This window comes from Xenopus laevis, chromosome 4L, assembly GCF_017654675.1.
Source record: "Xenopus laevis strain J_2021 chromosome 4L, Xenopus_laevis_v10.1, whole genome shotgun sequence".
In the NCBI taxonomy this organism is placed as follows: Eukaryota; Metazoa; Chordata; class Amphibia; order Anura; family Pipidae; genus Xenopus; species Xenopus laevis.
The window spans coordinates 95,352,436-95,370,120 of record NC_054377.1 but is presented as its reverse complement, the minus strand read 5'-3'; the positions used below and the strand labels follow the sequence as shown (position 1 = coordinate 95,370,120).

General features: G+C 36.9%; 1 protein-coding gene across 5 annotated transcripts in view; it reads right to left on the bottom strand.

Annotated features, from left to right (window-relative positions):
* LOC108714351 (ras-specific guanine nucleotide-releasing factor RalGPS2) overlaps window positions 1-17,685 on the bottom strand; it is a 128,281-nt gene that overhangs the window by 60,921 nt on the left and 49,675 nt on the right. For all 5 annotated transcript variants that reach the window (XM_041590509.1, XM_041590507.1, XM_018258496.2 and 2 more), the window contains exons 5-8: window positions 17,394-17,477; window positions 12,375-12,464; window positions 10,604-10,696; window positions 5,562-5,688 (exon numbers count right to left, since the gene is read on the bottom strand). In XM_041590509.1, the coding sequence (XP_041446443.1) occupies window positions 5,562-5,688; window positions 10,604-10,696; window positions 12,375-12,464; window positions 17,394-17,477 (394 nt within the window). The remainder of the gene's footprint in view (window positions 1-5,561; window positions 5,689-10,603; window positions 10,697-12,374; window positions 12,465-17,393; window positions 17,478-17,685) is intronic.

Here is a 17,685-nt window from a genome sequence, read left to right as displayed (position 1 = left end):
TCCTTTTTCCATACAGGCAAGAATCCCGGTAATCTCGGAGAGGCACTTTATTCAGTCATACATGTAGAGAAGCCAGCTAACTAATTGGAAAACTTTGGCTGATCGGCACTGTTGAACACTACAGGGAAAAATAACTCAAACTGGATAGAGGTCATACTTTTATACATAATTTAGCACCAGTCAGAAAGCATACGATGTTCCTTTGTTATTAACAGCCATAAGAACAGCACTTCCTATTTGCATGCTTTATTTTGTCCCTGTATGGGGTCGATGACTATTCAAATCTAAGCTGCATGCAGTTTGGCTAATGGGTTACTAGACAAGGAGTATATTTTTCTACTTACGTTATCTGCCCCATCGGTGCCACAAGCGATTGCATCAAGATGTGATTTGTTCTAAATGCTAGTTGCAGAGTCTGTATACATACTGATGATCATACAGTTTGGTAAGAAATGGCTCAACATATGTGTCTATGGCTAGCATAAGGCAAATGTCCCATGGGTAGCTTAAAGGGGTGGTTCAAATTTAAGTTAACTTTTAGTATGTTATATAATGGCTAATTCTAAGCAACTTTTCAACTGGCCTTCATTTTTCTTTTTTTAGATCATTTTTTAATTATTTGCCTTCTTCTGACTTTTTCCATCTGTCAAATGGGAGTCACTGACCCAATCTAAAAAATAAATGCTCTGTAAGGCTACAAATGCATAGGTATTGCTACTTTGTATTGCTCATCTTTCTATTCAGGACACTTCTACTCATATTCCAACCTCCTATTCAAACGCAATGCATGGTTGCTAGAGTAATCTGGTCCTTAGCAACCAGATTACAGAAATTGCAAACTGGAGAGCTGCTGAATAAAAAGCTAAATAACTAAAAACCCACAAATATTAAAAAATGAAAAACCAATTGTTTCAGAATATTAATCTCTATATCATACCAAAAGTTAATTTAAAGGTGAACAACCACTTAACAGATAAATATTAGGGACCAGGATTCAGCCTTTTTTAGTAGGATTCGGTTGAATCCTTATGCCTGGCCGAACTGAATCCAAATCCTTAAAATCAAAAGACTTTTTGTCACAAAACAAGGAAGCAAAACATTTTTGCTCTTTATCCCTTGCCTTTCCTGATTTGTCTATGCAAATTAAGGTTTGGTCCGGTATTCCCCCAAATCTTCCACAAAGGATTTGGGGGTTTGGCCGAATTCAACTAGTGGATTTGTGCATCCCTGATAAATATATATAAATATATATATATATATATATATATATATATATATATATATATATATATATATATATATATATATATATATATAGAAGTAAAGCAATGGCTGACTGAATGACAGACACTTAACTGTCACTGGGACAACTATTTCTAAAAACGCTACTTGCTAATAATAAATAAAATTACTGAGCAATCAGTTACATTAGCTTCTTTAGCAGCCAATTGCAGAGAGCTTTCAGAAGACATCAACACTGATCTTTTTTTTCTGACTGTCCCTCTCTGTGAGGACAACATCTTCTTATAATTCCCATAGATTAGTATGTATAACTATATCTATGACACAGGTTGGGCCAACAAACATATAATGCAAGCATGCACCTGGAATATAATATAAAGCTTGCACACTACCAATTATGTGATATTTAAAAGAGGACAGGAGAAGAGCATATTCTCAACTGCTTACAAAGGTTTAGAAAAGTCAAACCAACAAACAGGTTTATTTGAACAAATATAAATTAAAGCATATTGTGAAAAGGGTTGTTCAATTGCAATTTGCACCTAGAATGGGTATGTACTTTAAATTATAAATGACCTTTTACACAAATCTGCCATACATGTAACCAAATATGTATACCTAGTATATTGTATGGCTGTATGCATTGGGAGCATAATTAATGGATTAAAACATCTATATTACAGAAACTTCGAGGTGCCTTCTTTGCTAAGCTTTATGCTAAGATAAAAAAACCAAGTTAGAATATAGAATTAGAATATAGAGAAGCATGCTAAATAAACACATATAATGCATAAGAATTGCTGTTTTGTAAACAAGTGAACCCACAACCCAGTAAACCTACCAAGTTGCTTACACTTTTCTACTCTGGACATTGCCACTCTGAAAAAGTCTTCTCTTTATGGAAAAAAATCCCTGTTTCTTTGTGTGCTTTTTGTTTCACATAATTATTTTCAGATTTAAAGCTATAACTCATACTGTAATTGTCCAAGTAAGAGTTTCCAGACAATTTATTTGCCAAAAGAGAGGGCCTGAAGAAGAGTGGAATGAATTTGTGATGCCTAATATAAGAGTTTACTGTGCATGGTAAAATAAAATTACAGTATTCACAAAAGTTAGAGGGGCTCATTTACTAACACTGGGCAAATTTGCCCATGGGAAATAACCTATAGCTTGGCTTTTGTTTTCAAGCAGCTGCAGGTCGAAAAATAAATGCAACAATTTGATTAGTTGCCATGGGTCCATGGGCAATTTTGCCCAGTGTTGATAAATGACCCCCAGAGTCTCTTAATTACAGCTAGACAGCATACTTTTGCAGAATTCTAACCACTGAGGGTAAAAAGTTGCCTTTCAATCATCTAAAGTCAAGATGTAAGTGGCAGATGAAGAGTTAAACCACCAAGTGCCAAAATGGCAAAGAAATTCGGCTCCGGATTAAGAACTGGCAACACTTGTTTAAATGGTTGGAACAAAGGGCAAAGGCTAAAATGAGAATGGGATTTCCACAACCTATGCTGCATGCCAGAATTATTCCTATCCAAATGCAACTGATTTCCATCACAAGTAAACCAAATGTCATTGACTATTTATCAAGGATAGATCACTGGCCCTGTACTGTTAGAAACTAATTAAAGGAAAACTATACCCCCCAAACAATGTAGGTCTCTATTAAAAGATACTGAGTAAAACAGCTCATGCGTAAAACCCTGCTTCATGTAAATGAACCATTATCATAATAATATACTTTTTTAGTAGTATGTGCCATTGGGTAATCATAAATAGAAAATTGCCATTTTAAAAAATAAGGGCCGCCCCCTGAGATCGTACGATTCACTGTGCACACATACAAACCACATGTAAGGTCACATGAGCCAATTAACAGACAGAGTTCTGCCTTTTGCTTCCTCACTTCTTCCTGTTACAGTTAGTGTTGTAGTATTTCTGGTCAGGTGATCTCTGAGACAGCACAGATAGAGTCACGAAATGGTGGTTCAAGGCAACAGATGTAAAAGGGCAATATTTATGTAAATATATATTCCAGTTTGGTAAGATTCTTTAATATGTCATTCAATTTGATATAAACTATCTGTTGCTTAAGTATTCGTTTTGGGGCTATAGTTTTCCTTTAATAAAATCCTTACTCAATATCTGGGCAGGCACCAAAGACTGTTAACAGATCCCATGGAGCAGCTCTTCTATAAAGAAAGATGTCAGGTATTGGTCAGAGGAAAAATAAAATAGTGGTGGAAAAACAAGCCAATTTTCAGCTGGCTTTTCCATGTGTAGAAATGTCCAAATATATGTCATTTTGACTAAAAGCCAACACTGCAGTCAGCAAAGCAAATTTTCAGTGCGCCAAGCCATTCATTTCAGCTATTATTATTCACAAGAAAACAGCAGAATAGCTTGCCTTGCGGTGATTAAGAGATTAATATTTCCCCCAAAACATAGCGGAGGTCAAAAGCATCACCTTGGCACGAGTCTTAACTGGAGTGCTGAAGAATAAAGAGCAGAAGAAAAACTATTATGAAATGGATAATGGGGTTGCATAAGAAGCACTTTTACAAAGTGAATCACCAGAATACGGCCTTTCTTTCCAAGAAAAATGATTTCTTCTGAGAGAGCAGATGTGGAAACAGAGTACTGCAGGAGAGGTTTTACAAAAATGGAGATTTTGTCTTTTTGCATCTCAAAGAAGGGAGGAATTCAAATATTATAGAAAACCAAAAGAAAACATAAGGTTGAGGGTACACGTAGCTGCTCTCAGCCTTACATTTGGTACCACCAGTGAATTACCGTTTCCTTCTCCTTTAATCAATTTCTAGTTTGACCGCCTTGTCATTCGAAGTGGCTGTCAGCATGGTGGGAAGGCTAACATTACACATATATTCCCCCATTTGGTTAGATATGCAACAAAAAAAAAAACTAAATAATTCTGGACCAAAAGCCGGAGGAATCTTTTTTTGGAAAATGCATTTTTGTGGGTTAGAGAAAAAAAAATACTGTCCTAATTAGTATATTAAATTGCTTTAGCTAAACTACTACGCAGATTGACTTCTGTTATTAATAACAGAGGGATATGAAGAATTTATTAAAATAAATAAATTACAAGTTTTAACCTTCTTTTCCTTGGGGGGGGGGGTTTGGTGTCAAAAGAAACAGATGCGTTTTACTTTACAATATTGCACATATTTTGTGCACGCAATGGGAGTGGTGCAGGGTAAAATTAATTGTGGAACTGTATGACGACCATTTGACATTCCTTTCCCAAGAGCAATAGAAGTGGATTAAGCCCCTAGAACTGTGAAACATTGGGAAATTAATCTCATAATAATATATTTGGAAAACATCTCAATACTGGGGACAAATTAAAGGAACAGTTCAGTGTGAAAATAAAAACTGGGTTAATAGGTTGTGCAAAAAAAAAAAATGTTTCTGATATAGATAGCCAAAAATGTAATGTATAAAGGCTGGAGTGACTGGATGTCTAACATAATAGCCAGAACACTACTTCCTGCTTTTCAGCTCTATAACTCTGAGCTAGTCAGCGACTTGAAGGGGGGCCACATGGTACATTTCTGTTCAGCGAGTTTGCAATGGATCATCAGCATTCAGCTCAGATTCAAAAGCAACAGATATGACCCATGTGGCCCCCCTCAAGTCTCTGATTGGTTACTGTCTGTAAACCAAGAGAGCTGAAAAGCAGGAAGTAGTGTTCTGGCTATTATGTTACACACCCAGTCACTCCAGCCTTTATACATTACATTTTTGCCTAACTAACTATATTAGAAACATTTCTTATTTTGCACAGCCTATCTATTTACCCAGTTTTTATTTTTACACTGAACAATTCCTTTAAGGTACATGCATGGGCTTCAGCTAGAAGAAAGACATTTTCTTTCAACTTACTTACAAGAGCCAAAAAAGTGCATAGGAAATATATACCCAGGAAAAAAAGTGTTGTCCAGCTTTTTCCAAGTACTGAGCCAGTTTGTTTGACATACTGCAGGTTCACAAATTGGATTACAGTAATAAGTCATGTCATGCAACAAGATATAGAACGCTTAAGCAGGGAAGAACTATAAAATCACTTGGAAGGCTGTATCTGGCACACACACGTCCTGTCCTTCAGGAACAGAAAGATACAAAATCCAGTTTAATTTTATCTAAATATGTAAATATTACATTATTAAGAGCACACTGTATATTTAATTTTCACAGCTCGCTAGTGGCAAAGTAAAAACAGTTACAGTCATGCAACGAAGCAATGAATGCTTCATATTTTTTATTTGTTAAATATGTTAATGCAATATGCAACTTACCTAAGTATGGAATGCAAGGTGTCATTTTCAAACTGTTGATATAGTCTCTTAGTCGTTTATAATTGTCTTCTTTACTAACTACATACTCCAGTTTCTCAAATGTAGCTTTGTCCTTACGACTCAAAAGCTGCAAACATATAAATTAAAAAGGAATTCACAAAATGACAATAGAATTATATTAAATATTGTCATGCTGTAGATGGCTTTTTTTTTAAATATTCTGTTCTATACAAACAACTCTATCCCTACATATTTTTGGAATAATTACCAAGATTAAAGGGTGTGATATTGCAAGAAATCAACTGTCTTTACTTAACTCACCTGTCTTGCCATCAAGCAAACCCCACAGTTAAATATTTATTTTTTATGAAGACAGTATGCCTGCCTACTGGTAAAATTATAATGGACTACAGTAGAACACATTTTACATTTTTTCAAGGGACCAGAAAAAATGGTGTAAAATCCGTAAAAATGCAAAATCAGGGAAATGTATTATGCATTATATATTGGTGGGAATACAAAAAAACTATGGTAAATAAGGGAAAACTTGAAAATCAGAATGTAAAATTAAGGTTTGACTGTATAACTTGTTTCCCCTTTTGTTTAATTTCTCCCTGATGAACAGCTAGTAATCAGACTCCCTAGTTTTTCTTTAAATGTATAGCAGTAGTTTCCAGACTGGGTGGTTTGGAGCAGTTGCAAGGGGCTGAGCCTGAATGGGATCTTTTAGATATTCTAACTAGTCCTAAAAATGGGTTGATATATTTACTATATCTGGGGAACTGGCTAAAGGCTTGAGCTTCAAGAGTAGGGATGTAGCGAACCGCCGAGTATGTGTTCGCGAACGCCGTTCGCGAACACCGGCAAAAAATGCGAACAGTTCGCGAACTGTTCGCGAACTTCGAACATCCGAAAATCGTTCGATTCGAACGATCGAAGGATTTTAATCGTTCGATCGAACGATTTTCGTTCGAATCGAACGAAAATCGTTCGATTTTAGCGATCGAATGGTCGAATGGTCGAACGATTTTGACGCGAACGCCTATTGGCGAACGTCGCGCGACGTTCGCGAACTTGCGGCGGACGCGAACAGTCGAAGTTCGCGCGAACTAGTTCGCCGGCGAACAGTTCGCTACATCCCTATTCAAGAGAGTCTTCTATTGAAAAAGTATCATCTATTTCTGTATAGAGAGAGATACCATATGCTTATTCTACCATACTTTTGCTAGAAATTTTGAATATTTTAGCCATGCCGTAAATTATAATTATAGTAACAATGCAAGTGCTGAATTCAGCTTCATCTTGCCACTAGCAAAAATAGCTGTCGCTGACTGATGATACGATGATAGTATGTATCACTAAACCAAGCAGGTTTTGCAGATCCAGGACTACATTCAAGTAAGCAGGCATTGCCAGGTGAGATGCACTGACTTTGGTCTATTGTATGCAGCTTCCCTTTAGCCCACCCACATCTTGCAACCCTTGCCCAAAATCCATCAACCAGCTAATATGCAGCATATCCAGCTGCCAGTAAAAATATCATAGAGACAGTATGGTATCCAGTGGGTCACTTTTCAAGTCAACTGATTAAATGACAACTGCTGCGGTGTGCAATGGATTTTGTAATTTATTTGCACTAAACAGATAAGAGGTTTTATTAACTCTGTCAAGGGTGATGAACTTGAAAGGTGACAGGTAATGAACTGCAGGCAGACGGGTTTTACACTTTGGGCTGACTGTGATTAACTTTTGTACCTTTCAGCAGATTTTAGGCACAATTCTCTGAATTATGGAATACCCACTCATTCAGAGAATTGTACCTAAAATCTAATGAGGAAAAACCAGGGTCTCAAATAGTTCTGGAAATAGGTTCTACACTAATTTTGGGTTTCTCACACACTTGGTTATTTTTAACGCATCAGTGTAATATTCACTCAAAACAACATGCATCTCAGGCACTTCTGTTGGCGCCTGCTACTTATCTGCTCATACAAGAATCCAAAACTCTTCAAATGCAGTCTGATCCCCCAGAGCTCACATTACTGATCAGCCCAATTTGGCCCACAAGCTCAGTGAGCAATCTGGCAAATTTACTCACCTGGGCCGACTTTGCCAAACAAGTGCATCTAAGGGTGGTGGCACACGGGGAGATTAGTCACCCAGCAACAAATCTTCTCTATGCGGGTGACTAATCTCCCTGAAATGCCTTCACGCCGGCAAGAATATGAATTGGCGGCAGGATGGCATACAAATCGCTTTCCGAAGTCTCGAGAAGTTTCCTCGTGAGGCAACTCAGGTAACTTCGGAAAACCGAAGCAATACGTATGCCATCCCGCCGGCGATTCATATTCTTGCTGGCAGTAAGACGTGGAGATTAGTAGCCCAAAGTAGAGAAGATTTGTCACTGGGCAACTAATCTCCCTGTGTGCCACCACCCTTAGAATACACAGAGATTTTAAAGTTGCATCGGTAGTGCAGAGAGCGCTATTGTGTTCGATGCACTAGCAGAGCTGAAGTTCCGTATTGAAAAATGGAAATTTGTCTGTTAAAGCTTTTTGCCACCCCTGGTAACTGGCTGCTTTGTTCTCTCCTTGCCTCATGGCAGGAGCAGCCCTGGTGATACTGTCTTTATGCAATGTGTGATAAGACTAATCTATCCTTATATCCCGGCTGCTGACTATATACGTACATTGAATATTGCTTTAAAGGGCCATTCAAAAAAGATGCCGCTCCTCTTAAAATAGATTGGCTTTATGCTTATATATAAGCATAAAGCCGACATAATTCTGTTTCAGGATGACTAAACCTGGATTATGTATTTTAGGAAAAATGAAATCAACACTTTCAATTGTAAATTTCTGTTCTGCAGAATAGCTCTTGACAGTGTCTTCTAACAGTCTACTAACAGCTTGATAGAAACCACCAGAGGATCCTCTGTTAGCCTATTAATTTATCAGAGCAGGGGAAAAATTCTGTTTATAGTAAAAAAAAATTTTTATCTGTCAGACAAGATGAAAACCGTTAAAAGAAAATGAAAATGCAAGGAATAACACACACAAAAAAAAGAATCAGTTTTAAAGTGTAGTTGATTAACTGGCAGTCTGTTTGCATAGAGCTGCCATACATGGTAACTCTGTGCCAGCTGTATGGACTTCCTTCCACTGCTCTGTGCACCGACTCATTATTGAGGTAATTTTATTACTGTAATCCTACACAGAGATTTTCATGATTTTCTAATGGTTTGGAACAGTTCTCTATGCCTAGCCCCCAGCTCTCCTGCTGATGTGTCAAACTACTTTTCTGAGCTGGCTGACTACTGTTACTTTGTATCAGCAGCCATCTGTCGTCAGCCTGCACCCTCCAAACCCCACAATTCCCTGCACACATGATTTTAATAAGGAATGGAACATCACAGTGCAACGCATTGTGGGTTACGTAGTTCCTGCATGCTGTCTGTAAGCTGTGGAGTAGTTGTTACAATTTGTAACATCAGTGTTTAGTCCCTCCTTCCCTGCCAGGAGTTCAAATGATGCAGAAAGAGAAGAATTGTTAAACAGCTGGATTTCAGCATACAAAATTGCATTTATTCATATTTTTGTTAAGAAACAGGTAACTGTGACGGTATATTAGGGGTTTCTTTGTTATGTTGGCCTCTTTATCATATTTTGGTTTGGAAGCAGGAGTTCCCCTTTAAAGGTAGCTGTTGGAATGGATACAATAGTTGCTAAAATTCCATGGATTCTGCTAAAAATATATCAACTAAATGTTGCACAATTGTAAGTTTAGAGTCTGAACCTGAATCACTGAGCTGCAAGACTGAAACACCAAAGACAGGAATATTAAACTTTAAACTTAGATTTTTAAAAACTGTAAAAAATAAAAAATGGAAAGTAACTGAAAAAAGTCTTTATTTCTGGGGAACAATCTGAAACCAATTGAACTTAAAAAAGTATTTGGAAGGTGAACAACCCCTTTAAAGGAGAACTAAATCCTCCTTTAGGCAAAAGTTCCCACTGGCCCCCTCCCCCTGCTAAGTTTTACCACATAATTCTGTCCCCCCCTAGGATTACTAACCACGCATGCAGAGTCAGCACAGCGGAGCTCACGGGCACCATCTGTGTTGCTTTGTTATTTTCGTGAAGTGTGCAGCATATCAGCGCATGTGCAGTTACATAGTAACATAGTAAGTAAGGTTGAAAAAAGACATGTCCATCGAGTTCAACTTTTTTTTTATATTAACTACCTATCTGCCAGTTGATCCAGCGGAAGGCAAAAAAACCCATCTGAAGCCTCTCCAATTTGCGTTAGAGGGGGAAAAATTCCTTCCATGAGCTATTTCCCATAACCCTGTATTCCCTCACTTGCTAAAAAGCCATCTAAAAGCCATCTAACCCCTTCTTAAAGCTATCTAATGTATCAGCCTGTACAACTGATTCAGGGAGAGAATTCCACATCTTCACAGCTCTCACTGTAGTTGCAGCAGTTTTGCGGTTTTGTTACAACTTCGCATGCGCCGGAAGTGACGGAAATTGCAGAAGGGAAGGAAGAAGACCCAAAGATTACCGAACCATTGGAAGATGGCGCCCGTGAGCTCCGCTGTGCTGACTCTGCATGTGCGGTCAGTAATCCCACAGGAGACAGAATTCTTGGCTAAAACTTAGCAGGGGGAGGCAGGGAGGGGGGGGCCAGTGGAGACTTTTGCCTAAAGGGGGGGTTGAAATCTCCTTTAACATCTTACACAACGTGGAAGTATAGCATGGATAAGTTGATGAAGAAATAAGTGGTTTATTAGAAGGTAAATAGAGTTAAATGTGCCCATAATGGAATTATCTTTACAAATGATTCCCTTGCATTCCATAACCTCGTGTATTTAAGCAGGGGCTGTTCAGAAAAATTTAAGAAAATCTAATGTCTATAGAGCACTGAATGCTGCCTTTTTAAACCATTTGCTTATCAGAAGATCAAAGCTGGAAACAATAAGCAAATTAAAAGCATTCCTTGCATTACATCAGAACTTATTTACGGAACAGAAAGGTACTTACTGCCCATGTCTTGGTAAGCCTAAAGATCGGAGCACTCTGAAGCCCTGACACCACAGCCATTAAAGAGTGGAGGTTGTTTAGTTCATACAGCTTCTACAAATAAAAGACAGAGAATATATAGTTGAATAGTGTCCAAATAAGTTTATTTTTATTTTACAAACTGGAGTAAAATACTGATTCAGACTCTGCCATTTTGAAGTAATAATGTGTTTCCTTATAGAAAATCTGAGACTGTGTTGACAAGATAGGAATTTAATATACTCTCTAGCCATTCTGTATCTCCCCGAACTGCCTCCCGTCGGCTACAATGTATATCGCCAGCGGGATGGCAATAGGTGCCCTTCGTTTTCCAAAGTTGCCCAAAGTTGCCTTATGAGGAAACTTCGGGCGACTTCGGAAAACAAAGCACTCTGAGTGCCATCCCGCTTTAGATTCTAGCCGGCAGGAGGCAGTTAGGGGAGATTAGTCGCCCAAAAAAGAGGCGGTTTATCGTCAGGCGACTAAATTTCCCCAAATCTGAGCGTGTCTTTGCACTTAAAAACTTGCAGATCTGGGAGTAGCATGGGAGGAGGGGGAGGTCATATTCATGTTTAACAATATGATGTATGTCTTTTGTGCAACTTTAATAATCGTGATAACTTTTTCATATTTTTAAATAAATATTAAAATTCAGATTATCTACCAAAAAAGGAAATACATTTCTGCCCCACCCCTGAAAGATCACACACATTTTTTTTATTCAAAATGTATTGATAAGATCATCATTCATTAGAGGTGCCATTTGTAAGTGTGACCTATTGAAAAGATACAATTGTTCTTAATTTGTTTTACCTGAGTCTACAGTGGAGATGTAAAAATAAAATTGAGTTCAGGAGCTCTGACAATTCCTAGTAGTATTAATAGGGATGCATCAAATCAAAGATTCCGTTAGGAATATGCCAAATTTAAATTCTTAAAAAACAACACGTTTTTCACACAGTTCTTTTTAGGGATTTGTTGCCCTAATTTGCATATGCAAGTTAGGGTTTGGATAGGGCTGAATCCTTCATGAATGATACAGGATTGTGTATTCGTTGCATCTCTAAATATTAACAATGAACTCACATTAAATGAAAGTATAAAATACATTCAAATAGTATAAAAAAGATTTGCTCAGGACAAATCCACTGTGAATAATGTACAATCTATTATAACACAAGTCACTGATAAGTTCTGCAACCATATAAAGACACAAGGCTACTTTTATGCAAGCTGTGAAACTCCAAACTCCTACCTGACTTATTAATCATTATATTTTAAATAGAATATACACTTTCTTATATTCTTATAATTATCTTATTATATATTATATCTCAAGCGTCATCCCTAAGCATCAGTTACAACAAAATCACGAATCACTATTTATAAGAATACATTTTACAGGTATTCATGAAATGACGGGTGTGAAAGATATGGGCCCAAATTCATATCACGTGGCAGGCACAAAACTCAGTATGACAGGACCAAGTCACTGTCTATTTGTAAGTCTAAGTCTAGCACTTAGCAACAAGTAATACATTAAACCATTTGTGTATCTGGTATATTAGAGTCCCTGTCACACATTATTTCACACACAGGGCGCCTGGAAGTATTTAATGGTGTCCTGAAGTGCTGCCAAATGATGTGCTAGAAGCAAATATTTATATGTGGGTGTTCTCAGTTTAGGCTTAGGTAAGCAGTGCCTTCATCTTATATATACATTAATGACAATAAAGCAAGAAATCACCGTCACCTTGGCAGTTTTAATGTAATGACTCAAAACCTCAGCTCGAATTTTTAGTGTTTGTGCATGAAGTATCTCTCGAACTACCCAAAAACTCACCTGCAATGAAAACAAAATAGGAATGAGTACAAGTAATACAAATAAAGAACACTGTTATATCATGTCATTTTATTGTTGTTTTCTTTTTAATATAGCAACAGATAAGAAAAGACAAAACTGTTTTCTATCAGTAGCCCCCATACTAGGAGACCCATCAGAAAGTCTTTGCAGATTTTGTAGGAAACTCAGAACTGTTTGCATGCATGCATATTACATGTATATTGATACAATGAAAATTGATTCAGCAATTGCGTGAACAACCTACCATGAGGCATTTTAAAACATTTTCTAACAGGTTACCCAAAAAATTACCAACAATTAATTTAGTCTATGACCCTTTTGGGTAAAGGTTCTTTCATTTGACTATGCTATGGCCCTTAATGTGACATCTGGGCGATAACCTTCATTAAAAGTCTCCCCATTAGTTTGGAAAAGACGGAGATAGACTGGACTTAATGGTTAGCTTTTTGTTCAGCATTAGTTTGGATGCTAGGGTCCAAATTAGCCTAGCAACCAAGCAGTGTCGTGAATGGGAGATTTAATAGAAAAAATAAGTTATCAAATATAATAATAGTAATAAGATTGCAGACTCACAAAATAAAAATTTTTTGGCTGCCTGGGGTTAGTGACCTCCCATTTGAAAACTGGAAAAAGCCAAGAACATTATAAAATGAACTAATAAAGATCAACTCAGAATTGCCAATTCTATAACATACTACAAGTTAACTTAAAGGTGAAATTTGTTTCATACAACAGTATCGGTGCGTCTATGGCAACGTTAAGTAGCGTGTTCAGTATGTTGCATTCTGGTCACTGACCATTCCACCAAAGGCACAGAGGCCCGATCACACAGTATGCTGCACACTTGTTCATGCAGTAAATAGCTCAGCAGTGTGGAAACTTATATCATTTGACTTGAAATTGTCTGGAATTTTGTTGCCAGGAAGTGAGGGTTTGATCCCTATTCTTTCATAAACATTCACATATATGTTCCAATGCATTTTATAACCACAAGATGTATTTTTAAAAGTATATAGGAAAGTTGAAAGTCAAATGCAATAAAACCTGTTATTCTTGGAAGCAGGGACTCGAACAGGAATTATAACTTCCTGAAAAGTAGAAGACTGGCTTACTGTGGTCCATAGCACGCCTGGCTTTCTGCTCTGATCATTCAATGCACATGGTGAGGATCAAATTCCTCAAAACTATCATTTGTTTATTCGCCACCTTAGAGCTTCCCCAAACAAAAAAAAAGGGGCAACTACAGATAGGTAAGATAATATTTATTTATTTTTTGGACATAACAGATAATTAATAAGGAAAGTGCAAAGTACAGATACTGGTAATTTTATTGCCCCCTCATACTAATGCAAAACTCACTATAATAAACACAATCACAGCATATTGCTATCTTGGGAGTACTCTCCTCTCACTATATGAAATTATTGATCTAAGGAGGAATAGCGGTGACATGAAAGAGGATTGATGCATTCATAACGAACAAAGGCAGTTAGAGGAACTTCTTATTTAATTCAAAGGTAGTTCAAAGAGGCTTGTAGCTTTCATTTCACTTTTACATACCTCCCAACATTTTAGAATAGAAAGAAGGACAAAAAGAAATGTCTTGAGCACACCCATTTTTGTGACCACACCCCCTAATTACCATGTTCATTTTACACAATTTGGCAGGTTATGAAAGTTTGAACACATTTCTGTGGTTTTTATGCATTATTACAGTTTTGCTAATAAAGGTGAATTGCCTTCAAGCTGAAAGTCACAGTTTCTCCAAGAGACCTGGGACTGTGGGTTGAGCTGTCAAAATGGGGACTGTCCCCGAAAAACGGGACAGTTGAGAGGTATGCGGCAAGACCTCTAAACCTGCAGAGACTCTGTGGATGTTTAGTGATCCAGTGAGACAGAACTGCTAAGTTTTAGATTTGAAAACAAAGAACAGCACCAACAACGTTTTAAATTTAAAGAGATACCCATAACTTTCCTATAAAGAAAAAAATGGAATGGAAGTATTACTTTACAGTCTAAGTGAATCAAATCATTTGATCACTCTGGGCTAGTGGAAAGACAATTATATAATATGAAAAGTACAACTGTAAAAAGTGCTCATGGATCAATGTGACTAAAATATTTGGCACTACATGAACTGCACAATAACGGGTACACAGTGAGGGTCAAGATGGAGCTGGAAGTTTTTGCCATTTAAAAAGCAAACATCAAAGCTAATTATTATTATTATTATTATTTGATTATTATTAACTTCCTATTTTTGTAAAGTAAATTTATAACAAAAAAAATTAAATAAAAAAAGAGATGTAAGTAAAACAAAACATTTTGTAATATTCTTATACAGATTCACTAGACAATGAACATTTGTTAAATCCCACTTCCAATTAAATGATTCCTTTAAAAGAATTGCAGCAAGGCATGGTAGATCCCTGGAATAGAGCCATTAAAGAAACAGTAATACCAAAAGAATGAAAGTGTTTTAAAGGAATGACAATATAATGCAGTGTTGCCCTGTACTGTTAAAACTGGTGTATTTTTTCAGAAACACTACTATCATTTATATAAACAAGCTGCTGTATACCCATGGGGGCAGCCAATCAAGCACAGGATACACCATAGATAACAGATAAGTTCTGAAGAATCCCATTGTATACTACGGAGCTTATCCATTATCTACTATGTGTCCTGTGCCTTTTCTCCTTTTTCAGCTTTGAATGGGTGCCCCGAGGCTTTACATCAGGCTGTTAATATGTAACTACTGTAGAGTTTGTGAAGCAAAACAGTGGCACAACACAAAACAGCAGCATAACATTACATTATATTTTCATAACTTTAAATTAGGGATGCACCGAATCGACTTATTGGGATTCGGCCGAATCCTTTGTGAAAGATTCGGCCGAATCCTTTGTGAAAGATTCGGCCGAATCCTTTGTGAAAGATTCGGCAGAATACGGAATCATAATTTTCATATGCAAATTAGGGGAGGGAAAGGAAAAGGTGTGAAAAAATGTTTTTAAACTTCCTTGTTTTGTGACAAAAAGTAAAGCGATTTCCTTTCCCAAACCTAATTTACATATGCAAATTAGGTTTTCGGATTCGGTTCGGCCATGCATAAGGATTCGGCCAAATCCTGCTGAAGAAGGCCGAATCCTGTATTCGTTGCATCCCTACTATAAAGGATTTTCATTTTTTGTGATGTCAATGTTCCTTTATGTCTAGCCTTAGTTTTCCAGCTTGCCATTTTATCAACATGACCACACTTTCCAATAACACTCTTGCAGCTTTACAATTTTAATACCTCCACAGTGACATTGCTTTGTGTATATAAGCCTTGATCCAATACTTTCTTGAAGGTATTAAAACCCTAAAACACAATCTCATTTTACAAATCATTTTTATTGATTTACTATTCACTTCTATAAAGAATGTGACAAAAGTTGTAAAAATGAAATCGGGTTTGCAAGTGTTGATGATATTTTTGTTTTTATAAGCGAGAGAGTCCCCCATCATAAATTATAGCTCAAGAAAAACAAATGTTCGCCATCCATAGCAGTGGGGATTTTCCATATACAGAGTTCTACAACTGCACTTTGGAGGTTTTCCATATTGGCATGCGTAGCTGCAGAAAAATCCCACAAATATATTTCAGCTGACTTTTTTTTTTATTTACAGAAATGCCAAGTATGTGTAGATTCGACTTGTGTTTTGTGGAATGATTAGTGGGTGTCATATATTTCTATATATTTCTTTATGTGGCCAGTGTCTGAATGAGCTTTGCCAGACCACAATCCAAAATAGACATTCAAAGTATGTGTTTGGGTAAGCTCCCAAACCCCCCAGTATTTGACTATAAACATTTTTAGACTTTTTTCAGGAGGTTTTTTGTCTTCTTTGTTTATTCACCACTTTTCTTAAATAGTGCAGTCTTGAATAATATTTTTCAATAGTATTTTGCAAACTACTCCTAAGTATTAGTCCAATTAGTCCACGTATTAGTCCAATTTCCAGTAAAGTGATGTATTTTTTTTGTTTTAGATCTATTTGGTTATTTAAGATCACTAAGGGCAGATTTATAAAAAGTGAGTTTAGAGCTCAATAAATAAAACGTAAAACTAGCCCTGACCTTTGGTTGGGGATAACCAAACAGGTGCCCTTCCACTAAACTCACATTTTGATAAATCTGCCCCTAAGTTTCATGGTTTATTTTCATTTTGGATGCATACATAACGTTTCTGTCAAAATTCTGCATGCTTTATATCAGGGATTCCCAAAATTTTGATCCTGTGAGCAACATTCAGATGTAAAAGGAGTTGGGGCGCAACGCTAGTGCTGCGATTTAGTAGCCCCTATGTGGATTGTCAACCTAAACTGAGGCTGTTTGGCAATGCACCTGGTTTTTATGAAACCAAAACTTGATTCCAAGCCTGGAATTCAAAAATAAGCACCTGCTTTGAGGCCACGGGGAGCAACATCCAAGGGGTTGGAGAGCAACATGTTGCTCATGGGCTACTTGTTGGGGATCACTGTATGCCTGGATTCCTATGTTGATGATAAAAGTTATATTTGAGCTTATCTTTAAATGATGCAGAAAAGGTATTTAAAACATGCAAAAGCTGCAACGTCTCAAAGTGAACTTTCTGCAGAACCCCATTAATATGGCGTATAGCACCCTGCAAAAACATTTGCACATTCATATTAGCTATTTTTTTTTTTTAAAACAAGACAAAGACAGCCACAACCTGTTTCTGCTCGGACTTGAGCCCATCTATGAAATCTTCCCAAGGTAGAGTCTGAAGTGACTGAGCGGGATATTTTTTTTACAGAACATATGTTTATGTGTTGTCTTTCAGCATTTAAACGTAGGTTTCAATTAGACACATCTGAGGAACACCAGAAAATCATACTCACTTGGTTAAAGCGTCTTGTGAAGGCCACAGCATTGGGTGCAGAACTGTACTTCTCCTTCTTATTCCACCCACAGCTTGATAATTCCTGGGAAAATCAGAAGAGTTTACATTGTTGAGTATAATGGTTAAGACCATGAACCATAAACCTCATGTTATAAATTATAAATAATATTATACCTTAAGTATGTAAATTCCTGTTGTCATTTTGCAGCTACACTATTAAAACACTTTTGTTTAGTGTTGATCTGGGACTAATATGAACCATTTGTAATATTTAATACAAGGGTCTCTCT